Source organism: Lonchura striata, chromosome 4 (assembly GCF_046129695.1).
Source record: "Lonchura striata isolate bLonStr1 chromosome 4, bLonStr1.mat, whole genome shotgun sequence".
Lineage (NCBI taxonomy): Eukaryota > Metazoa > Chordata > Aves > Passeriformes > Estrildidae > Lonchura > Lonchura striata.
Window position 1 is genome coordinate 73482309 of NC_134606.1, and position 25400 is coordinate 73507708.

A 25400-nucleotide genomic window follows, 5' to 3' on the forward strand; every position below is an offset into this window, starting at 1 on the left:
TTCAGCAAAAGGGGATGGAAATGAAAAAACACCTCACATAAAGGTTACATTCCCACACAATGAACTCACATACCTCTGTTTATATAGATGTGCATATTAATCCAGATCAATTCTATGCGCCATTTATCTAGATTAGAGTTCAAATGGCATTCTTTGGCTTGGCAGATTTAAGTGAGAGGTCCCAGTGTTCTTCCACAGTGACATGGAACGTTTTAAAAAGTTCAGGCTGTGGTTCCACTGCCATTTTGGAGGAGATCAGCACAAATACTTGATATAATAGAGTCAGGTGATCCTGGAAATAAGTGACCAGAGCCAGAGAGGCTCTGAGATGGGAGTCAGTGACAGAATGAGAGGAACAAAACTAGGCTGGTTTCCCTGTCACTTCACTGGGCTCTGCTGCTCTAACCAACAGCAAAGGCATGTGAAAATACCTTGGAAAAGCTGTTTATAGAAAGTGAGTTTCTGTGTCACCTGGCAGGTGTGCTATCACTGGCCATAGCTGTGGCAGCCCAAGCTCCTTCAGTCACGCAGGGTGAGTTGTTACGAACCTGTGGTAAACTGCACTTACTGGAGTTCAGAGGATGCTCAGATGTGCCCACCCAGGCCCTGCCCAACCCAGGGCTCTAAAGCCTGTAAGCAGTTGCAAATGTTAATCCTTTTATGCACAACCTTATCCAAAAGAAGGCAGGGAGCTGTTTTCCGCTACAGCTCTTCAAAAGCTGGGAAGAACTACAGCAAACATGCTGCTGGATGTGACTGCTGCATGGGAGAGGCAGACAGTGGGGAGAGGGAGAAGAAAAGTGATCCAAAATTACATTTATTGCCTCTGATCTTAGTACTGTTTTCCCATAATTCAAAATTACTTTTTTTCTGAAATCAGTTTTTGCATGTTTAAGTGCATTGTGAACTACAGATCCATAAAGTGTTAACAAATCCCACATAACACTTCAGTTGTATGCATTTTAAACTGGCCAGGTGTTTCCCAGCCAGAAGATTTCCTGACCACTGACTGTGGGCTGGCTGTGTCACAGCCTCCTGCAGTTTAAACACAAGCTCCGAGTAAGGTAATGCAATTCACAGTGATGGTTTCTGATGCTGCTCTGTGTCACAGAGGGTTTGTGGGTGCACACAGGTCTGTCCCTTCCCAGTCACTCCAAAACGAATTCTGGTGAACTGGTGGGAAGGGAAGGGAAGGGAAGGGAAGGGAAGGGAAGGGAAGGGAAGGGAAGGGAAGGGAAGGGAAGGGAAGGGAAGGGAAGGGAAGGGAAGGGAAGGGAAGGGAAGGGAAGGGAAGGGAAGGGAAGGGAAGGGAAGGGAAGGGAAGGGAAGGAGAGGGAGAGGAAAAAAGAAAGGAAAGGGAAAGGAAAAAAAGGAAAAGGAAAAGGAAAAGGAAAAGGAAAAGGAAAAGGAAAAGGAAAAGGAAAAGGAAAAGGAAAAGGAAAAGGAAAAGGAACTGGTGGGCAAATGCTACATGAGATCAACCACTGCAGTTCAGGTGGGCACGGCTCCTGCCAGGCTCCAAGCCTGCTGGACAGGTGACCAAGGAAGAGGAGCAATGTCCCCAGCCTGCAGCCTCAGGATGGGTGGCACATGTGGCTGTGAACATAACCTTGGGGATGGGGTGACAGCCTTCCTAGGACAGCTCTTCCCTACTGCAGCTTCCTGTGTGCTCTGGGGCTCAGTACTACTCCATCCTAGGTAATCTCAGTACTACTCCATCCTAGGTAATGGGTGTTCCCTCAGATGCATTTCTGTCTGCATTTTTTTCCCACAGCCTTGCCCTGTCTTTATTACTTAGTCCAGCAGGCCACACGTGGCAGTGTAAAACAGTTTGTTCCAATGAAAAAGAAGTAGATTTTCTTGGAGTTCATTATCACCTTTTTCCAGCAGAACAGAAACTCTTTACTAGTGTGAAACAGAAGTTTCCTTTCTGGATGCAAACTGTGCCTGTCTGGGCAGAGAGGAAGTGAAGGTGCAAAGCACACAGGAGCTTGTAGCACATTTTGTATCTTTCCATACCCAAGTAGATGGATGATATTTTATTTTACATCATAGTAAAACATGGACCCTACTAAAATCTGGAAAGACTGTAAAATGATGAGCAGAATAAGCATGTTATGATCCAAAAGAAAATTGGTTATTTAGAGTTGAACATTCAGAGCGGTGCCCAAGGGCTCTGATGATATAATTCCATTCTGGGAAGGATGTTCCCAGCCCAGCCAAGCACTCCTGAATTAGGGAATCCCCCAGAAACTCACAGTAGTGCCACTGGAGTCCCCCTGCTCACACAGGAGAGACAGAGAGGATGTCTGAGGGCACCCCCTCTTCCCAGGGCTGCTTCCCTGCCTCTCAGGACTGCTTTGCTGCCCTGTTCCCGTCTCTGTTTGCCCCCTTGGGGAGCTGCGGGTGCATGGAGTGTCTCTTACAGCCCAGCCACAACCAGTCACAGGCCATTTGCTGTCATGCCTTTACTAAAACAACATCTCTAGACAAAGGCTCCCCAGTGAAGTGGCTGGAGCCGTGATGGGAATGCCACTCCCAGCCCACTTGCCCCCACACTGGAACAGCCTTTGGTCCCCTCTGGTGACATTGCCATGCCCCAGCAGGTGGTTATAGGTCATCAGGGCCAGTCGGCTCCATGATTACAGGAATTCAGCAAGGTCTTTCCCTTGATAACAACATTTACAATAAAAAAGAAAGGTGTTTGAAGAACTAGGAGAATATAATTAATATAATTTTTCCATTGTACTTAGGAATCTGTGCATTAGAACTGTGGGAATTCTCTGAAAGAATTTCCTCTTTCCTTAAATTTTTCCTATGCTGATTGTAATTAAGGCCCTTTCCTCCCAAGCCAGCCACATGCCCAGCTGGCACTCTGTGAATGCTCCGAGACACTCTCAGGGCATGTTTGATGTCAGTCTGTCCTGATTTATAAACCCATAAATGCTTTGCTTAGAGAAAGGAGAGTAATACTAGGTTTTGGCTCAGAGAAGTCAGGAGTAATGCAGTGTGCTGTGTCCCCCCTGCAGCAGGGAGGACATGCCCGTGGCCATACGTCCCTAAATGCAGTGTGTCCTCTGGGCAGAGCAGCAGGGCTCCCCCGAGGGACAAGGGGAACTGAGGCACATGTGCAGAGGCAGTGTGAGCCCCAAGTAATGAAACAAGGCCATGGCTGGAAGGGGGAAGGAGAGGTGCCCCTGGTGAGCCTTGAGTACCAGCTGGGAGCAGAGGGTGGCTGATCCAGGTAAAGGGGTTCACAGCATATTTCTAGGGGATGAAAATGGGAGAGTTAAACTGTAGAAACTGTGACAAGGGCATTTGGGGCCAAACAACAACAACATAAAACAGTTTTCTCCCATCAATACACTCTTACTTGTTGTGGAGCTTAGGGCACAGAGATTTCACCTCGTACACAGACACAAGCCAAGCCAAGTCAGATCTTATGCCAGTCTAGAATGAGCTACACAAAGCCCCCTGCATTTATCAAGGACCGCACTGCTTAGGTAGAAAGTTGTGGCACGGAGGCTTTGTTCATGAGAAGGCTCTGAAGAGCAGTTTTATGAATAACTGCTTCACCTACTGCATTCGGGCTGAGCCCTGTCAGCCAGGAGAAGCACTGAAACTACTGATCCCCTGGTTTGTCCAGTGCATGCTCAGGGACAGCGTTTGCCCAGCTTTTGCCAAAGACTGCTGTCACTGGAGATGGCCTGGAAAGGCCAGTTTGGTGCTAATGAGATGGCTGGGAGAAGGGAACCCCGCAACAGCAGCAGGAAATGGTGCTCCCAGCCTGCTGCTGCTCAGGGATTAAGATCTGTCCCCAACCCACCTGACATGGTCTGAGCACCTGCAGAGCTCTCAGCGTCTGCAGCTGGGCAGAGCATCCTCCCACTGGAGACCTTGTTCCCGCAGAAGCCGCGTGTGCGGGAGCGGGAGCAGCAGGAGCTGTGCCTGTCTGGGAGATGACACCAGAGCACGGGCAGTGACCTGACCCGCTCACACCTGCAGTACAGCCGTGCTGCCTGGTGTGAGAGGAAGGGCTGGGCTTCCTTTGGCACCAGGGATGCAGGTCTGTCTGTTTCCATGGTGTAAGTTCGGTCACACGCACCCCAGCTTCCTGAGGCTGGTATTTTCAGATCTATTTTAAGGGCTCTTCCCACTGCACGTCTGTGATGAGCATTAGAGCTTTAAAGCACTGCTTTGGGAAGCTATTATCAGTAGGTATTAATTATTGAACACTATACCTTCTGGAAAAGTTGTTTCATCACTGGAAAGTGACCTTGCTAGAAGAGGCAGAGGGAAAGAGAGGCGTATGGTGCCTCCTGAGAGCAAGTGGAGTGATGCGTGGCAAGAGAAGACACTAAAGATTTATTGTCTGTGGCAAAAGAAACACAGATCTCTGCTTATGCAGTAAGTGTTTTTGACATCATACGCCATAAAGAGTGATTGGATGCTGTAGTTAAAAAGTGTTTCACTGAAGGGAAATTAATAGACATTTTCACAGTGCTGTGTCTATTAAGCGTCCAACTGCGTGGCTGCGCAGCTGAGCTGGCCATGATAACTGCAATGTTGGAGTTCAGGCAGTTCTGAGTTAAAAGGCAGCTGGATGATTTTGAGAGAGGACTCTGAGAATTTATCTCTCTTGAAAGGAGATCTCTTCTGACCTTGGCTGGTACAGGGTATTATTTCCTGACAGCACACCGCTGGACAAGTTCAACATCAGCACTGTTTGGACACCTTGCATGGAAATTTCACTTATTAACCTGGCCCTGGCCTTTTCCCTAAAATTTCTCTTTTTCCCAGCTGTTAGTGCAGCAGTGTGCTTGTCTCCCAGTGACACTGGGAGTTGGACTTCTCCCTTTGCTCCAGTGGTTTAAAAACCCCAGGAGAAACAGGCATTCAGTTTAAAATAAAAGCTGGGGACAAGCCAGCACTCAGGCTCACCTCTCACCCTGTGGCTGCCTCTGGCAGGCTGGAGAGCGAGGTGTGGCCAGAGAGCTCCTCGATAAATCATCATTAAGTCCACGTGCAAAGACAGCAGCCAGGCCCAGGCGCGCAATTAGGCACTTAATTATGGTGAAAATGCAACTGCACACTTTGCTACAATGGCCCTGTAGTCCTGGGAGCTGGCTGGGGCCCGTCCCTGCCCAGTGAGGCACTGGGGTGGCACCTCTGGGAGGGGTCCCGTGAAGGGAAGAGGTGCTCACAGTGCTCAACAGGAGCCTGCCCGGGCACAGCCTGCGCTTGGGTCTCTCCTCCTGCCACCCCAGGGTGATAGCGACAAAGGGCACAGGCCACAGCATGGGTGTGTTACTTCTGCCTCTTTTTGCTGCAGTTTCTTTTTCTTCCCTTCCACAAGGCAAAGGGGAATACCCAGCCAAGTGGGATCCGTGATTCAGTGTGTGACTGAAACTGCAGCGAGGCTGATTCCAAAGGAACATTCAGTTTAAAATAAGACTGTCACTGTTCAGGGACAGCATTTTCTGTATGAAAATGTCTGATCTGGGAGTGTTGTCAATGCCACGATCCTAGTGGGGGGCAGACTGTTCAGCAACTGCTCCCACCAGCAGGGCCCACCTGAGAGTAGCAGGGAGTGACCTGGGAGCTGAAGCTGGGCGTTGGGGGAACAGCTTTAGCTTCTGCTGTTGCCTGTGCAGGTGAGGTGCCACCCTGGTTTCAGTTCTGTTTACTGTGCCAAAAGTTTTCTACCTGGACTTGAGCGCTTAGCAGCTGAGGGAGGAGCCCAGTGCCCAGTCAAGAAAAACGAAATGCACTTGTCCTGTGCCTGTTCAACATCCTATGATGCATTTTCTGTATTCTTAAGTCTTGTAAAACCAGCAGTCCCTTCTCCTTGATGACATGATGGTAATTTCTTACAGGAATTTGAAGGAATTCCTCATTTGGAATTGAAAACTTATACTAAAAGTCTGAGAATAAGACTTGTTGGAGAGAATCTACTAGCCAAGGAGCAAAGATACACAGAACTGCTAAAATTACTGCAGTTTTTAGTTTTAAAGTGCACGTAATTTGTACAGTCTGAAGTGCTGCTCAAAGGAGCTCTGTCTGTGTCAGGGGATCCTCTTTAGGTTTATTCTGTGAGCACAGTAAAACCAGGATTTCTGTACAGATTCAGGAGGAGAGGCTACCTGGGCCTCATTTCTATCCATATTCACCCCAGCTACCACGGTCAAGCCATCAGCTGAGAGGTGTTTGTGTTTCGTTCTTGCACTTACTGCCACTATTTAATCCTAAGGAAAGCATCATTTTGCTTAGGAAAAATGCAGTGTTTCACATGTTTTGCAGTTTCTCACCAAAGAATGGGTCTATGTCTCAAAATCCCACTAAAAAATCCAGCACCAGAGTTGGGAATTGTACCTATATTTGGGAAAGCCAGTTTTACTGCTCTCTGATCCAGTGTAGGTGCAAACACAGGATTATTACCTGGGTTAGAGACACACCTGCACTTGTAAGCTCTTGCATCCCTGTTTCAGGATTTCCCATCATTTATTACCATCTCTGTCACAGAGGAGGAACTGTATTTTCTGATTGTCACTACCAAGCCTGCAGTAATTTATTCCTATAGGCTCTAACTGAATTAAAATCTTAATTAAACTTATGCCACTTTTTTCTTCCTTTTAATTAGGAACAGCCAAATCACTTCTCTGGGGGAGAAAGAAAAAGATAAAGAGCAGCAACACTTTTTTCTGTTCTGTAGTTGCATTAATGAAGGTGTGGTAACAGTGTCCTCCCAAAGAGGTACCACAGGGCTGGACAGGTAACACGGCACAGCCGTGGTACAAGAAACCTCAGTCTTCCACAGAAATACTTTCCTTGAGTGTTTCCTTGTGTCATTTCACACCTAACTTCTACAGTCCTCACTTCAGTAAGACACCAGGAAATGACCCATTACAGTGCTGAGTTTTTGGTGCAGTCACATTGAAAACCCTCTCAGATCATCAGGTGTGGCCACTTCCCCAGCACTGCCAAGGCCACCACCAACCCATGTCCCCAAGTGCCACATGCACAGGCCTTGGAACACTTCACAGAGAAGCATCACTTGTCTGTCCTGCTCATGTTCCACCTACAGCAAACCGAACACAGATCACACAGGCTGTGCCTTGAGCACATCAGAGGTTCATACTAAGCTCTCCTAACTTAACCAAATGCTGCCATCAGTGAAGTCCCTCACTTTTAGCAGCAAAGTGATTTTCGTGTGCTCCTCTTTCCACATTACCTGTTCTACCTGTTCCTTTCTCCCCAGCCAGCCTCTCCAAAGGCTGCACCTTTGCACAAGCACAAGCTGGTCCTTTGTGAGGAAGCCCTGGCTGAGTTTGTGTGCTCCTCCACAGGGTGGAAGATTTTTTTTCCACACACTGCCTCACAAGGCCTGTGGCAGGGAAGTGGCCATTGCCTGAGTTCCCCTGGTCTTCAGGAGATTGCAGTTCCGTCAGCAAAGCTGCTGTGGCAGGGCTGGAGGCTCAGGCTTTCCCAGGTCTTTGTGGGGCAGGAACTGTCCCAGAGGTACCTGGAGGCTCCCAGTGCTCCTGTGAATCTCCTGCTCAACATCTGCATGTTGACATTTTCTACTTAAGGGGCCTTTTGGTATCTCTGGCATTAATTTATAATATTGTGGTAGCAGGGCTGCAGCACTGCTGGAACAGCCTTTACTTTAGAAAGACTTTGCTCTGGAATCCAACTTGAATCAGTGCAGAGGCTGACCACATTCCAGCTGCTCCTGCTGGGATTTGGTTTGTTAAATTTTGAATTTTTTATCCTGATTGTTTGTCTAGATTTTACAAGTATATTTCCTAACTGTATTTCCCAATATCTTTAAATTTCACACGTTCTAATAGAGTGTTGCATGACACTGCTGGATTTTGTGCACCTTCCTATGTGAACTGAGCCCTGGGATCAGTCCAGGAAAAATGGGGCTTGAATTTGTGTAATTGTTTGGCAGATGTAATTCACAGACCCTGAAACCTCCTCTAGTTCATGCGAAGGTACAATTAGAACCAGGGGGTTTTACACAAGCAAAGTGGGTTTAAAAGGGCCATTTATGTCAGTAAGGCCTTGCAAGGGCCAAGGACAGACCAGCTGGATTGAATTTTATTACAGCTGGTACAAGGCCCCTTACAACATCCGTGGGTCATTTAAAAATTTTAGAAATCATTTAACTTCAATCAGCCCTTCATTAACTGCAGTTAAATCCATGTAAACCATTTGAGGACAGTTCACAAAGCTATTTTTACTCATTTAACTACACCTGTTTGAAAATATAATTTGAAATATGCAATGAATTACAATAATTGAACCTGTGTTTCATTTCTGCCAGCGAATTTTTATTTAGAAGTTTCTGATTTGCCAGTGCAGGCTTTAGTTCTGTTGTGCTTTCAACTCCAAAGGGTTGACATGCTCATCAGTGAAAGGATGTAGATAAGGCACCGATCTACCCATGTTGCAATTAAATTCAGGCTTCAGTCCATGTGTGCCTGCAGCTTTGGAAGATAATTGTGCACACCTCATTGCTTTTTAGTTCTGAATGCTGCTGTGGTCATTTACCAGGTAATTCCAGAGACAAGGTCTAAATTATCAGTGATTTCATAAAGTTTAAAATATCCATACCTAGCGGGACGCCGCCGGGGCATTGCCTCCTGCCTCGCAGACTGGGAGTCCCAGAGTCCTGGAAAGGCCCGAAACCGGGGGGAGCAGGCACTGGGCAGGGCACTGGGCAGGGCACTGGGCAGGGCACTGGGCAGGGCACTGGGCAGGGCACTGGGCAGCCCACGGCGCAGTGCTGTGTACAACAGGCACCGCGTTGCCACGGCGACCGTGCTTCATTTGGCTCTGTAATAGCTGTGACAAACCCTGCCACCTTTCCCAAATTCACCATTTATCAAGGCATTCCTACACTTTACCGCCAGTTCACAGGTCCCAGCCATTTCCCAGCTCTTACACAGGGATTTCTGTGGGAGCTGTTCCTTTTCTTTGTCCGGTCAAACCAATCCGAGCCCTCAGGCAGCCTGAATCTCTCTAGGTGGGATAATTCAAATTGTTGTCAAATCCCTTAGAACTCTCTTGTCCTCCTCCTGGTGGTATTCCCAAGCATCTCCTCAGGTAGGAGGCAGCTCAGAGCAAGGCTCCCAGTGACACTGAGAGGGGGTTGTGCTGTGCCAGCTGGGTCAGGGCCCTCTGCAGGGTGCACAGCTCCTTTGGGGAGATCTGACTGTGCCCTTCCTCATGGCCCAGTGCAGCCAGGGCTCAGGCTGGGCCCTGGGAGCAGCCCCCAGGCTCTGGGAATGCTGTCCCTGCACACTGTCCCTGGCAGTGCCATCCTCCAGCCCCCCAGCCAGCCTTGCAGGCCAGGCAGATATCGAACAGTGGGGAGTGTGTTCCTTGGTGTTTCAGCGCTGCTGGGTGGATACCCATCCTGACCTGGCCCTGTGCTGTGCCCAGGTGTGTGCCCCCCCAAGCCAAGTCCTCTGCACTTCCATGCCCAGGAGGAAATCTGGTTCAGCCCACCCGGGAGGGGAAGGGCGCTGGGCAGGGACCTGGACACCTGGCACATGCTGCTCCCTTTCCTTTTGCATCAGTGCAGCTTCTCAGGAGAGGTCGGTCCAAGTATTACCCAAGTACTCAAGGCCAATTCCTGAATTACCTGGAGGAGCTTCCTTCCTTAATTCCAAAGCTGACAACTCCATCACCACCTCAACCAGGCTGTTGTACAGCTCTAAGCTCTGACCAGCCTTATCCACACTTTGGAACTAGATGTTCCTTCTTTCCACAGCTCCTCTGTGTTATTGCCCATTCTGAGACTGCCCTTGAGGGTGCTTCCCCCTGCCTGGTGAAAAACTACATAAACCCAGAAGCTTTGGATAATGAAGCAAACATATTTTTGTGGTGTGGTGTGGGCATTTTTTTTTTCAGTCTGCTGCTGCTAGTTTTTAAATATAAAGTATACATATGTTTAACACAGAACATATGGAAAGAACGAAAAAGCAAATCTTGAATTCCAAGTATCATATTCTAAGTGGAAGAGACTCCACAGTGTGAAAATGGTCATTCAGAAGAAAAAAAAATCAGGAAGATGTACTTATTATATGTAAATACGTATAAACTCAGTTATGAGAAGGAGAGTTCCCTCTCTCTGGGCTGTGTCCAAGCACACACAGAGGTGAGTCCTGCTTTGAGAGGAAGGTATGACCCCCCCAGCCTTGTCAGGAAGTGTGCTCAGCTCAGGAGGCTGATCACCACCTCTGATGTAAGTTAGGCTGGGTAAGGCACCTTATTTTTCTGGACAGACTGGCACTGCAATGATTTAATTAATTTCTAAGCTAGATAATTCAATTCTAAATTCTTAGCACACAGTTATGCTCAGTGTAAGAAGTCTTGCATTTGTATTTCTGTCTGCTCTTTTGCTCTGTACCTGCCTGTGTAGGACAGATCAGTCCAAACTTTTAGCTGGGAGTTCATGATCTCTAAGGGCCCAGCCACCATCCACATGGACCTGGGTGCTGGGAGCAGTTCAGCTCCCCGCACAGGAACAGCAGCAAACGCTCCCCTGGCCTGTTACTGACGGGGAGAACTCCTGAGAGGCCATTTCACACAGGAGGTTTTTTTACCAGCAGAGACCCTGAACAGAAGGCAAATGGATAAAACAGCAGAGCCACCCTTGCATTCCCTCCTGCCCCTCCCTGTGCTCACAGAACCCCGGCACCACTCAGGCCCAGCCCTGGCCTGATGGAAACACCGCGTGGGGCAAAGGCCAGCATTGTCCCCAAACTGTCCCCCAGACTGCAGCAGCTTCTTTTCCCATGTCCTGGCACTCTGTCTCTCCTCCAGAACACAAGGACAGGGAGAAGTGGTTTGAATGTCATGAGACAGGTATTTTCTGTTATTTAGAGAGAAAGGACTCAGCACTGGCAGGGATGGACCCCAGTGCAGGTCTGTGCTCCCCAGACCCACCAGCACACAGGAAGCTTCAGGTGCCATCCCTACTGACTCTTCCTCCTTCCCCCCTTTCTCTTCCCTCTCCTTTTGTGTGCAGTCCCAGATAACTGCCAGTCACTTGGCCGAGCTGGCTCACAGAAGGTGCAGCAGGCACAGATGGCACTAATGCATAAATGTGATCTAGTGAAGGGATGCCAGCACCAACCCCCCACAGGTTCCAAGGAACTGCAGTGCACTTAGAGGGATACGGGGATTGGCAAGGTGAAAGCTGAGATTTGCAAGAGCTCAGTGTTCCCAAATCAACAACAGAACCCTACAGCAAACGCGCAGATTCCTTTATTAATTTAGCAAATGCACTTAATGCCACCATCTCTGGGTTTATGTGTAACAAAGCCCCTCCAAAGCCCTCACTCATTATACAAATTAAACTGAGTGAAGGAAAAAAGGGAAAAAAGGCAAAGGTGGGAACTGAAAACCAGAACAAACTCGTCAGTCTGCTCTGATTCCCATGTTTTTTGGGAGAGCTTCTGAGAGGAAACATGGCACAGAGGGGATGGGAGTCAGGGGATCTGAACAGGATCCAGCAGCAATAGAGTAAATTCCATAAATACTGTGTCCTTCCTCAGCACTTGGAGCACACAAACACCCCACCAAATCCCTTTTTCCCATAGTCACTGGTAATGGACATTTAGGAAGAATGCACAGGGAAGGGAGTGAACTCAGCCTATGTTTCCACAGGACACCTTTCCTGACTACTTGAGAACAGGGACATCTCCATAGGCACATCTATAGCAGTGACCTCTAATGAGGAAAAAACATCTCAGGGAATGCAGCCTGCACTCCCAGGCCCCATTCCCAAGGCAGGAAGAGAGGATAACCCAGCGCCCCCATGCTCAGGGCTCTCAGCACTGTGTGTGACAGGCCAGCCTGGCGGGCCAGGACCAAGTGCCTGGCAGACTGCACCCTGTCACTGCACAGTCCAGGGATCCTTCACATCCCAGTGCCATGAGTCTTGCACAGCTGCCTTTAAAGGAACTATTCCTGATTTTCAGCAAAGAGCACAGGAGCAGAAGCAGAGCCTAAAAATTAACCGAGCTGCTAACTTAGTGACACTGGCACCTACGGGGGAGTTGTAGCAAATGCCTCAGCAGTACAAAACCAGAGAATGCTGCTGGGGAGTGGGATGCCCAAATATCTGAAAAGTGTGAATTACCAATCCCTTTGGCATTCCAACCAAAGTCTAAACATGTGCTGGGGGCTTTGTCTGCAGGAAGAAGAGTTTACTCTTGTGGTACCAGGGAAGCTGATGTGGCTGAGGGGTGGAGAACAGCCTGGCACCTGTGTCATTCCTGGCCCAGTGTTTGGTGTCAGCAGCACAGAATTGTCACCAGCTGTAGGGCTGGGACAGCTGGGTGACAGTGGCATCTAGAGGGCTGCCACGTGCAGTGTGTGTACAGAACGAAGGTCCTGCTGGGCTCTCCCTTCCCATCTGCAGAGCCAGAGCCAGCCCCAGCCAAATGGGCAAAACCTCCAGAGCTGCACCCTCCTGCCTCAGCCTTGCTAGTCTTCCTCCTAAGAGCCCCCACTTAAACCCTGCCTTACTGCTTCAAACAGATTGACATCTTCCCACAGAATTTCTGGAGTGGATTTTTTAGTTATAGTAATTGTTTGATAACTAGCTTAAAATGATTTCCATAGTGTCCTAAATACCACAGAACTGGGCTGCCTTCTCTCCTTACAAGCAATTGCCGCATGCCAGTCAGATGCTGTATAATCCATGGGCCGGGATCCGAATGCTGTGCCATTGCTCTGTTATGGGCTCAGAACACGTGCCTGGATGACTAACACACCTAAAGCCATAGAGCACCTGGATCTTTAACCTCTGAGCCACCTGAAGAGGAGAGTCTCCTCAGAAAGGCACAAGTTAGAGAGTTGATCAAGAAAAGGACACTGGGAAGTATTCCTAAAGGAAAAGGATTTTAGGAGTGGCCTGAGCTGAGGTCATGATAGAGCAGAAGTGGAGTTTAAAGCAAATGGGTCTTCTGACAGTTCTGTTTTATCTGTTGCTACACCTGATTTCAGTGAAGGATAAATTGCTTTCTTCTTACAGTGGTTGCACAGAGGGGAGGAGGGAAGAATAATGGAAACTTGTGCCTTAGAGGTAACCACCCCATGGAACTTCATATTTCTGGTGTTCTTTCTCCTCATAGATAGAAAAGGCCCCAGAGCACTAGGATTTGCTAATTTATGGTTTTACCAGGCTGATTCTTGATTCTACGAGACTTGAAGTGTGATGTGTTTGTAGTAGCAGATTATCTTTCTTCCTAAAAGAGATGTACAGAACTCAGGAAGTTGTTTAGGATACTGACACGAGGAAACTGGCACTAGAGATCAGGCCTGGTGCCAGTCTGTCTAGAAACACCCCCCCTATAACATAAATGGGATCCCAATTCACAGCAGGGATTTGTCCCAGAAGATTTAGGAAGAGCTCAAAGAGCTGAGACACGTCTCAGAGAAAACCTCTCCCCTGTTCTTCCCTACACGCTGCAGTGCTGCACGCATGGCTCTTGGAGCTTCACCTGGAAGCATGAATCACAATCTGACCCCTCAGTGTCCCATAGGAGGAGAGGGAGCTGTCCCAGGGACAGCTCTGCATGTCACTGTGGGGATGGCAGGAGATGTGTCCTGGTTTTGGCAGCACGTGGGTGAGCGGCTGAGTGTCAGCGCTGGGCAAGGTGTGTGCTGGGCCGGCGCCAGGACACAGAGCACCTTCCCTCGGGCACTGCAATGGCCTCGCTCTGCCTTCCAAGGACTAAGGAGAGCTGAAGGAGAAGAGCCCTCCATTGGCAGGCACCTGCAATGGAACGGAGAACATGCCCTTCAGGAAAGGGTCAGACCCTGCCAGGTCAGGGGGGTACTTCCAGGGAGGCAGCAGTGCTGGGAGCAAGGGAGGCTCACTGCCAAAGGTCAGGGAGAGTGAGCTAGGGCTCTCGCTCCAAAGGATCCGTGCTGGAAAAACAGGGACTCTGCAGGCCATTCCTACATCCTTTCCTTTTGCATCAGCAGTGCTTGCCTTGCATGAGGAAAACAACAAACTCCTGCCCTCTAGAGACAGGAGACCTCCAGCTCTGCTGAATAAAATATTTGCCACAACCTCTTTTTGAAGCAGATGCTACAAACGCAGCCAGTTTTATCCTCCCCCAAGGCCCACGGGCCGGCTCAGCAGCTCGGCACTCCCTCCTCCAGCCCTGGAAGGCCAGCTCGTGGGAGAGGCAGCTTGTCACAACCACTCTCGGTCAAGGCAGGAGTTTATCTGGACAACTGCTGAATACAGCAACCACGGAAAACTTGGCAAAGGAGAGAAATCCCTCCCTTTTCTCGCTACCCAAACCCATGGGGCAGGATGGTCAGTGCTCAGGCCAGCTCAGTGCCTGCTCCTGCCCTTTCCCTGGCTGCCCACAGCCCTGTGCCATCTTCATTCCGCCTTGTCCACGGCAGACAGCGGAGTGCAGGTGGCTCTCGCTGGGTGCCACAGAATGCAGGGAGTTGCAGAGCCCCTACACCCAGGTTCCACAGGGATACACCCCTGGTGACATGCACTGCCAAGACGGAGCAACTGTGCTGACTTGTCCATATGCCCAGTTCCCCAGTAAGTGCTGCTCATGGGTAAAAAGCTGCTCTAATGGCATTTCCTCAAAGTTACCAGTGCATTAAAGACACCCTTGGCTCCCAGGGCAGCAGCACTGTGTGCAGTTCCATCCATGCAGCAAGTGTGGGTATGAGCCACCCCACATGCCAACAGCAGCATTTCACACATAAACATGCCCGGCCCTCCTCAGTATGTACTCCAAATGCACATCTAAATCACAGGCACTGAAAAATAAAGTCTTCCAACCTACCATCTTTAAACTGCCTCTTTGGAACCTTTCCCTGGCAGGTTTGGTTTGCTGGCCTGTGCTCCAAAATACAGCATTTATCTGGTGTGAAACATAGAAACTACTTCTTAAAACAGCTTATTCCTGTCTTCCTGCCTTTTTTTAATCTCAGCTAAAACAGGTCCAAGGGGTGGAAGGTGGCTGTGAGGTACTTGTAACTATGCAGTCCTTTTTTTGGGTTCCCTTGTGAAACCAGTTCCTGAACCCCAGACCCTGTGACCTTTGGAAGTTGACATCCAGGACTGTGGGATTGCTGGGAAAGATCATGACATTCATGCACACATGCTAAGGAGGCTACATTACATAAATCTGAGGAAAATACACAAAGTTACATCCCTTTCCTCTGCGGCTGTTGGCAAAATTTGTTAAAGTGAAAAAAACAAATTCTTGCTAGGGCCCAAATAGCACCATTAATTTGTCGTTTGTTTCTTTTCATGATGTTGTTGTTACTTTAGGAGGCCTTTGAGCTCACCCTGTGGTGTTCTCGGAGCTCACCTCAGCTCTGTCACAGGTGTTTCAGCCAGCAATTCATGAATTCTGGGAAAAAGCTGCCTCAAGGAGCCCCAGGAACGAATGCTGGTGCCTGCAGCAGTAACACCAGTTGAGGAGCACTCCTCTAAGGAGTTGTTGCCGATAAATTGTGTGACAGACAGTCCACCCAGCAGCCCATCGTGCTGAGAGGCAGCTCTCGGGGGGTTGAAGTCCCACACCATGGCTCAGGGTGCCCACCAGGACCTCTGCAGGTGCCACCTGCAGAATGGCAGCGCGCGGGCTCTGCCGCAGGTGACAGAAGAACTGGCAATGGATGTGCCTGACATCAGACAAACGTGCTGGTGGCAGCACACCCAGGCACAGAGGAGGTCTGAGTGCTCAGGGCCCAGCAGCACAGCCCTGAGCTTGGTGTCACCAGGATGGTGACAAACGCCCACAACACCCTGAGCTTTCCAGGGGACTGGGACAAGGGATTACCACATTGCGGGGGACAAAGAGCAAGTGAGAGAGAGATGATGCCAGCATCCAGTCCCTGAGGTCTGTTCAGAACTGCACAGGATAGGGTGGGGTTAGCAGCCCTTCTTCACAATAAAGAGTGATCTCAAAAAAAAACCCCAAAAACTCAAACATCCCTTCAGCTGTACACTTGTCAGTGGATATTTTTGGGGTGACTGAGTGTTACGACTAAAATACAACCCAGGCAGCGGAGCCAGAAAGGAGCAGTCAGGTTTAATGCCTTAATGCCAGAGGGATTTTAGTGCCCAGATGGGCCAGGTGACACAAGCTCTAGGTAATGCTGCTTCTGCCACCTCTGGAATAGGGAGGTCACCAAGGGCCCTGTCAGACAGCATGGTTTGGCCCTGCACAGCACTCTGGTTCTGCTCCCATTGCCCAGAGGAAGTGCCAGGATCACTTCTGCAAGGAAACAGGACTCTGAGGCAGGTGCTGCCAGGCGCTGGCACCTCGGTGCTCAGCCTGAATCTCTCCCAGCTTTACTCCCTCTGAATTCCCTTTTATTGTCACCATTGCACACGGGTGTGCAGGTCCAGAATACATTTGTTATCCCAGTGAACAGGAGATAGGGAGATAATGATTCTGAAGAGGTTTGGAAAGCAGGAAATGGCCTTGCATTACCAAAGAGGAAGAGGTGCACACAGTCCTGTCTGGGAGTGCAAGGCCTACAGGGAAGAACCCACTGCCCTCAACTTTGATCCTTAGAGGGAGGCAAAGTGCAGGCTGGGCCACGGGGTGTATGTGAGAAGAAGTAGAATCAGATAAAGCAGGTTCTTGCCTGCTGACCCACACTGTAGCAGCAGCCTGGGCAGGCTGCCCTGGGGAGCTGTTGGGAGCAGACCAGTGGGCGATGTAGGATGCTCTGGTAGTGCTGTGAGGATGGGGCAACAGGAATGACACAACAGCATTCATACGTGTCTTGGGAGGGACATTATCCTGACACCCTCTCCTTGCTTGTGGCTCTGCAGGCACTTATCACAGAATATAGGACCAATGCCAAATCCCAAAAGGGCGTGTGCTCCTCATGGGACACTGCAGGTGAGGTAGGAGCACACGAGTCTCAGCAACGGGCAGTGGGGATCTCGGTCCTCCAAGGCTGGGAGAAGCCAAGCTTTTAGGACACTGGGTAGCACACGGGGCAATGACTGGTATGGCAGGACAGCACTGCCAGGTGCTCCTCTGGGAAAAGCAGTTGTTCTTAGTCCTGAGCCAGCTGCTGAACACATCAGCAATGCCATCCATGGAAACTTTTCCCACGGATACAACTGCCCAGCGTACTAAGAGAAACAAGCAAGGACAAGCACCTGAGACCAGGCAGAGCACCTCAGCCTGGAGGCTCAGTGTGGTCACATCCCATCCCAGACCCAGTCTGCTTCACCTGCCCATTCTGAATTCCTGATGAACACTGGAAGGGCTCCAAAGGAGCCTACACAGTGTTCTCCTGCCCCTTCTGGAGCCCAGAATTCTGCTGGGATGGTGGGACAGCACCATGTGTCTGCTCACACACGCACAGACACCCCAAAGTGCTCGTCACATCTGGCTCCATGCCTAGGGTGGACACTATCCTGAAGTGCTCTCTCCTCCCCCCTTGCCCCCCAGCACTGTCCACAGAGCCTCGCAGGTTTGGAGAGGGACATGAGCAGGGAGAGCTGGTCTGGCAGGCCTCTCCTGGTGCCTTGTTTTGGCATTGCCAGGTGAGGTGCTAACCTGGGGTTTGGTGTGAGCACCCACTTGCTGAGATCCCTTGCCCTGTGAGAATTTCCACCTTGCCCTGTAAATTAGATTCAGTAAGAAATTCAACAACTAAAGAAATGGCTTTGATGTAATATAAAAGAATTCCTTCTCAGGTAAACCCCCTTGCCATAGATCTTTTCCTGGTTTTTGTTGCTGTTCAAGACCTACATTCTTCCTCTGCAGTACATCTGTGCATCTGTGAGCATGAAGGGTGAGGTTTTTCCTATTGGATCTGGTACATGGAGACAGATCTTATATTCCCTGCAAAGATCACAGAATGCATAACTCATTTTTTAATTACTCTCGTGCTAAACCTCTAATTTAGTGCAATTTCATACGGACTACATGTTGGTATTGTTAAGGTTTATGAGCCAGTGATTTACAAGGCATGGTACGTCAGAACTCAAATTGGTTGGATTGATGATTTAATTGAGCACAGGGACACGAGTGTAACAGTAACTTCCCCACATTGGGAGTATCCTGGCAATGCCACCAGGAGGAGAATGCATTGGTGACATGGGTTACATGGAACACACATGTTTTAATTGGGATGTCCAAAACCAGACTGGTGAGACTACTGTTTAGTAAATACTGCTTCTATTTAAGTAAATAGTTCTTTCTGTAAAGGTCAGATTAATCAGAACAATTTAATAATCTGTTTCTAAAAGCTGGTCTCAATGATGACACAGATATCGCTGCATGGGAGATTCTGGATGTCTTTTGAGGAAGGACTTGCATGAGTCTGCAGCTTTTTCTCCACACCAGTTTGCAGGAGACAGTGCTGTTGGTCACATCACTGAGTTTCTAGTAATGAAAACCTGTAGCTCATATTGATCTGAAGTGATAAACCCCTAACAAGTGAACATCAACCTTTTATTTTCTGCCTGCCTCAGTCTGCCAATCTAGAATGCAAATGGTTGAACTTCCCACTTAAACTGACAGTCTATTTGTTGTTACATGTTGCATGTCTGATGCTGACAGTGTTTGGAGAGCTGGTGTTTCTTAGGGCTCTGAGATTCCCCAGCTCAGGGTGTTTTTCCTGCCAGTGACACAAGGAAGAGTCTGCCTGATCACAGAACTTCTCTTGCTCCTCCCTTCTCCATGAGTTGTGGATAAAGGAGTTGGGGGCAGAGATGTGGGAGATGAGTGGGGAATCACAGAGGGCAGTGCTTGTTTAAGGTTCTCCTCTCTCCCTGGCAGAAAAGCCATGTGGATATGGCACCTGGGGACATGGTGGTGGCCTTGACAGCGACGAAGGAATGGTTGGACTAGGTGATCTTAAGAGCTTTTCCAGCCTAAAGGAGTCAGTGTTTTGTCTCTGCATCTCTTCTACATTTATAATACAGGTGGTGGCAGCCAGAAGTTCCTATGGTTCCTGTCCCCACCTTTTCACCTGTTTTGTATTTCTTAGAGAGATGACAGAAACAGAACTGAAACATTAGGAAACCCCTTGATGAGAACACTGCCCCTCTCATGCCAGCCAAGCCCCGCTTGAGTGATGCTAGATAACTGTGTGCCATCACCCTCCTTGATACCCAGAAAAACTGGATATCAAACTAAATGAATGACAGGAATATGAAACCCAGCCCAAATTTAATTTGGCAATTCCATAATCTCCCAGGTTTGAGCAGAAAGCAGTAATTTCTCTCCAGCAGTGCATCTCTTAAAGCAGAAATAAGGATTCAGAGCACAAGCAGTGCTGACTGCTCCAAAGCCAGCACTGTTCACATGGCACCATCCTTGACAGATGCCTGTGACCAAAGGGTAGGAATCACTGCTGTGCCAGAGAGCTGCTTTGAGGCAGCACACCCTACTCCAACACTCCATGACCCTGTGGGAATTAAGGCATTCAGATGAGCTCCAAGTGCATAAAAAAGGTTAGATTCTGCTGTTGGATTTGTTTCATTTCTGCTACACTGAAAGCCATTAGGATTCACCTGGACCCCTTTATGGATATGGCATCACAAGAAACCCCCTTCTGTGCACAGAAATTTACAGATCCTAAGTACAGAGTCTGTAGATGCAGAGCTAGGGTTATTGCTAATAAAATGCAGTTTCAGATCAGCAGCAGCTCTGCTAACTAACAGTCACATCTATCCATGCTCACTGCATGAGGACCTGGCTCAGGGGAGATCTGGGGGCAGGATCTGCCTTCCCCATGCTCTTCCCTCCCCACGGTCAGATGGGTTTGGGTTTGTTCACTGCAGCTTGACAGAATTTGTGAATTATGCTCACAGAAGGCCTGGGAGTGTCAGAATGTGTCGCCCGTGTCCTCGTGCTTGCCTAGAGCACGCATTTGTAAGGCAAATGTAGTGCCTCACTCTGGGTAATTTCCATTAATTCTTAAAAGGTTTTTCATGGGTTTGTTATTTTCCCAAACATCTGAATTTCAATTACAGCCTCCTTCTAGCATCCAGCAACCTCTGTCTGTGTGCTACTCCACCAGTAACAGCTTCTCTCTTCCCTCAGGGCCGCTGTATCAACTTCACCCGAGTTCCCTCTCAGTAGAGGAGAAGAAGCGGATACCAGGAGGAGAGACAGCCACATTGCCACTGTCCTACCCAGCTGAGAGAACCGAGCCCTTCCTCACATCCCTTGGACCATCTTGCAGCCCAAGCTCCAGAGGTTCCTGCATCCTTGCTCCGGGAGCCCGCACAGCTCCAGCTGTGCACTGGTGCTCTGCCTGTGCCCCGGAGAGCAGCACTACCACGTGTGCCTGGCTCTGTGCAACACCGAAGGGACAGCACAGACACCAAAGATGAGAATGCTTTTCTATTTTTTGTTATTTGCTGTTTTTTTAAGGACTACAGATTCTCAGGACACAATGTGCTTTTAGTGGCAACGCAGCGTTCCTCAGCGGCGGTGGAGCCACGTGGTATTTACACAGGGACTACTCGCCACGGGCACAGGATAACAATTCCCACCAGGCTAAGCAGGCACAGAGCCAAGTGCCTCAGAGCCATGTCAGATCCCCAACCCTTGCCAGCTCCCTCCGCCGTGCCTTACGGGAACCTTCTGACTGGAAATCTTGTCACTCTAACACTGAAAAGTGCACACGCATGACAAAATGTAGACAGGATGCCTCGAGGTATCGGTAGCGAGCAAGACTTTGCCCTTTAGTTTTTGAAGACACCTTTCTTTCATTATGCACCCGGGACAGGAAAGAATTACTAGAGCGTTATTCAGCAGGAAGACAGCTTGTAAGCAGAGATCTCGAGCCGAGTTGGAGGGACTGATGCTTCAAGACCTTGACACTGTGGCTGGTGGTTTTTTCCCCTTTCCTGCATTCACAGTTCAGTAGCGCATAAAACATCATCATCTATAAACATACCTAGCAGTCGTAGGCTTGTGTATTTTTTTTTTTAGATTAAAAAAAGCAGTAGCCACTAAGCTGGTATCTCAGGGTTTTTTCCCCCCGCAAATCTCCAAGGGCTCTTCAGCGTCACAAGCCAGCAACCCTCTTTGCATGAGAATTTCAAAGTTTAATTAATATAATTAAAGGCAACAGCAAGCAGCAGCCTGTGAAGATTTTGCTCATCTTTTTTATGCCTTTTGACATTGAATGACCTATTACTGTATGTGCGTTCCTCAGTGGCGGAGGGGGCGCCAAGCTTTGGGTACGATTCCGCACTGGGAAAGACCTCTTTCCATCAATTCGGAAATTCAATTTATGGGAGCGCCAGCCATCACCAAACATCGACAATGTATGTATTATAATTTTTTAGAAAAACCAGTGTCGTGTCACGTCGACGATGCCAAATTATGTTAGCGTGAGCGGAAACACTGTGGGGGAGGAAGGAGGGAGCAGCTGAAGAAAAAGGCTCAAATGATCCAGTCACTTTCGATACTGTACTTCAGAGGCAGAATGGATATTCGAGTCGAAACCTGACAAAGCGCGCCCGCTTTGATGGGAACTGGTATAGACAATGACCAGTGGCTGGGTCAGTGGGATGTCTCTCTGCGAGCAGGGAGGCTTATCAAATGACACTAAAAATAAGTTCAACAACCATCATGTTGGAGGGGAAAAGGCGAACATTTCACATTTGGTGGGCATGAATGTGTGCAAGATGGAAAGAGCAATGCGGAGCATCCTGGGCTAATTATCTCCTTTGTGCTCTTCATTGGAATCGCAAGGGACAGAAATAATTCTCTTGGTCCATGTCCAAATCCGTGGCACTGCCCAAAGATGCCTTTACATTTATCCACTCGCTTACATCTTCTGCTTGAGTTTATTTATGTCACTGGTAGCCTCATCAGCAACAGCCATGTCTGCACATTAGACTATAAATAAAATTATTATCTAAGTTTCAGTCATTATTTCCATCTTCTCCTCCCCCGTAGCCTCCCCATCATTCCCACAGCTCAGACCTCTGTTTTTGCAGCGCTGTGGGGACCCATGGTACTGACTTCCAGAGGCAGCCCACTTCCCTTTGCACAGCGTGGCCACACCCAGGGGTCCTGGCCACCCAGGGCTGGGGAGAACCCTTCCAACGCCACAAGGATGCTGCTCATGCCTTGTGGCGCATCAGCCATGCAACCAGAACCTGCAGTGATGCCCTGTTGCTGCAGAACCAGCTTGGGTGGCACTGGCCCTTGGCTGGGCACGTCCGACCCACAGAGCCCAACCAGCAAGCCCTTGGCTGAGCTGAAGCACCTGAGTAAATCTCTGTGCAGTCTCCAGCCCAATGCGAGACCAAGAGCGAATGCTGGGCAGTGTGCCAGGACACAGGTGAGGTCCTGCAGTGCTCCTCAAGGTGCTGAGAGGGCACAGCTGAAAGCACTGAGCTCACCATGTGCTAGGTTAAAACACTATCAGCTCCCTCTTACTTTTTCTTCATTTTCCACGTACACACGACACATTCCAAGGTATCATTAGAGCACTGGTCATGTTCTGAGCTGTGCTGTGTAACAGGACAACATGCAGATGATGAGGGTTTTTCCCTCACATTTATCAGATGCCTCTGAAAGGATATTTCTAACCAGCTGAGACACAGAAGTAGAAATCCACTGACCATTTTTTGTCCTTTCTGCCTGTGCCCATTGAAAACCGTGAAACAAGCAGCTATTCACAGAAAGGCTGATCCAAAGCAAAACCACATTTTGGGTCCCTACATGGATTTTCCCTTTCAACTGGCGCAATATCACAGCATGTTACACTTGTCATTTTGGTGCAGATATTACCTGAGAGTTTCCTTATTACACAGGGTGGAATGTCCGTCACAAATAATTTGGGAGGCAAGAGGCATAGGGTGATATAAAATCCACAGATTCAGATGACACAAATGAGACTTCCTTGGCAGGAGTACTCAGAATGCCTCAGAGAACTCTAAAGAGCTATGCACAAAGAGCCCAGCAATGCCACCAAGCAAACACGAAGGGTTCCTCTCACCAGTGAGGCAAGGGAGAACTCACTGGAACAAGAAGTTCCTCATTATAACAAGGCTATGTTTATTTTATACACTTTGATAATAGCAGAAATGAATTGGCTGAGGCTATTATGAGCTAAAAATTATTTGTGCCACTACAGCATTCTTGAGGCATGAACCAGCTGTGTGTAACCCAGAGGAGCTGGGTCAGACTGATCCAAGGCAAGATGGAAAGGAATTCTGAGTGCTGTGATGCAGGCTCATCCCGAGCTCTAAGCAATGCAGAACAGCCCTGCCTGGCTGGTATTAATTCCTGTTGGGGATTTTCCTGCAGGAAGTTTCTGAGCTACATCCCTCTTCTTCTCATCATCCCTAAGGCGACACTACAACTGTATTTTGCACACTGCAGTTTGTTTGACACGCTGGACTCAGCCTCATCACACTGGAATGCTCCCACTCAGGGGTGCATTCCCACTCCTGGAGGTGCTGGGGTTTAATGGCAAAGATAAGCTTATCTTTCACCCCTCTCAGCAATGGCACCTCACGTGGGTTATTGCAGGTTTGCATCTTTCCTGGGATTCTCACAAACTCCCAGGACACAGACTGCCCTGGTGTGGTGGTGACATGAGACTGCCCTGGTCACTGTTGTCACCTTACCATGTCCTCATGGTTCAAATCATACTAGCATACTCCAGGGAAAAAACAACTGTGAACGTTCTAAGTAGGAGAGGTTTTGCTTTTTATTTCTTCTGTTTTTCCTGCACATGTAGGAGGAACTTGGGAATTCTATAGTATGTCATTTCAGACCAAAACTCCCTTTCCAGCTGTGGAAGAAGTGTCTTTTTTATTGGTCACAATTCAGACTGCGGGAAAGGTGAAAGAAACCCAGTGCTATCAATGAGGGAAAAGTCCCCATTTGATTCTCAGTCATTGAGTGCTGCCTCATGACAACAGGAACCTTGCTCTGCTGCAGGACAGGTCTTTTGGTTCACTGGGAAGCAGCAATGGCACCAGCACCACCTGCCTTCGGAGCTCAGCTTAAGGAACCTCTCCATCACCAGAGGAGCCACTGAGGGGAAATTGGGGAGCTCAGCTCTGCACTGCTGGGAGGCAGGATCCATCTGACTTCCCCTCTGTGCATTGCTGGGCATCCAAAGCGGGCATCACAGTGTGGCCCTGGGAGCAGGATGGGCACAGGTAACAGCTCATCTGCCCAGCTCCGGCGTGGCCAGAGCAGTGTCCCCTTCCTGACTGCCAAGGTGAGGGGCTTGGCTGTTGTCCCCACTCAGAGCCAGGGCTCTGGCCCATGGAGCTGCCCCAGGGTAGGACACCGGGCAAACGGCCTCACGTGGCCAAGGGGGTTGGCACAGCAGGCCCAGGAACAGCCACAGCAGGGGCAGCGTGCTGAGCAGAAACTTCAGAGGCTGCAGTCAGCAAGTCAAGGCAATGCTGCCTCTGCTAAAGAGCAGCTTCTGAGTACCTCTTGTGCCGTTACAAAATTAACGTCACAATTTCTAGGGAGGGCCTTATTAGACCTGGCATGTCCTATTTTACTTCACAAATCTGTTTTGCATTGGCTCAATTAAAATTGTTATATATTTTTGGGTCCTGTGTAGGTGCCATCTGTTTAACAGTGCAATTGGGTCCTGTGATGCACTTGTAAATTTTGTGCTGCAATATTATTTTTTTTTTAATATAATGAGGGGCTTTGGATGCAAGAAACTGCCTTTCGTTTTCTGGGTTTTGGGTTTTGGCAGAGAACTCACAGTGGTTCTTCCTGTGTTACAAGGATGGCTCCACAGCCCATGGAAAAGCAGGATTTGATTTCCATGTTTGCAGCAAAATCGTATTATTTAATTCACACTATTTTTTTTTTTTCCATTTGCTTGCTCTGCCTGATTTTGTAAATGAACTTAATTTCCCAAATGAGAACGCACAGGACTGCTCAGCTGGGGCCTGTGGCTGCTGCTGCCTTCTGGGGAGCTCTGGGATCTACCAGTAGGGTCCAGAGGCCCACGGCAACAAACCACAGCTATCCTCACTGGGACTGGGAACAAACACACCCTCTGAGACAAAAACCCCACCTGCAAAGCTGGATGTACTCTACAGCACAGCCAAGCCCAGGACAGATCTGCTGAGAAACAGAACTCAAACATGGTTTTATACTTTGGGGGGTTTTAGTACCATTTTAAAGTCTGCTCTGATGTCACCAGCACCAAAATGCCTTTCCTGACTCCCAGTGAATTATAACAAAACCCCAAACCCATCACATTGATTGGTTCTCCTTTAAAAGCACAATTTCAAATTCTGCTAAATTCTCCAACATATTGTAGGAGAAAAGCATCTGCAATAGCACCAATCCTGCAGCATTTGTGGGTTCCCAGGTCTCCTCCATAGCCAGGAGAGGGGTCTCAGG

At 48.9% G+C, this 25400-nt stretch overlaps 1 protein-coding gene across 1 annotated transcript in view; it reads left to right on the plus strand.

Moving 5' to 3' along the window:
- Positions 1 to 21928, plus strand: part of ANTXR2 (ANTXR cell adhesion molecule 2) — a 77851-nt gene extending 55923 nt beyond the window's left edge. Inside the window, exon 17 of the mRNA XM_021529524.2 lies at positions 20088 to 21928. Coding sequence (XP_021385199.2) covers positions 20088 to 20126 — 39 coding nt within the window. The 3' untranslated portion in view covers positions 20127 to 21928. The remainder of the gene's footprint in view (positions 1 to 20087) is intronic.
- The last annotated feature ends 3472 nt before the right edge of the window (positions 21929 to 25400 follow it).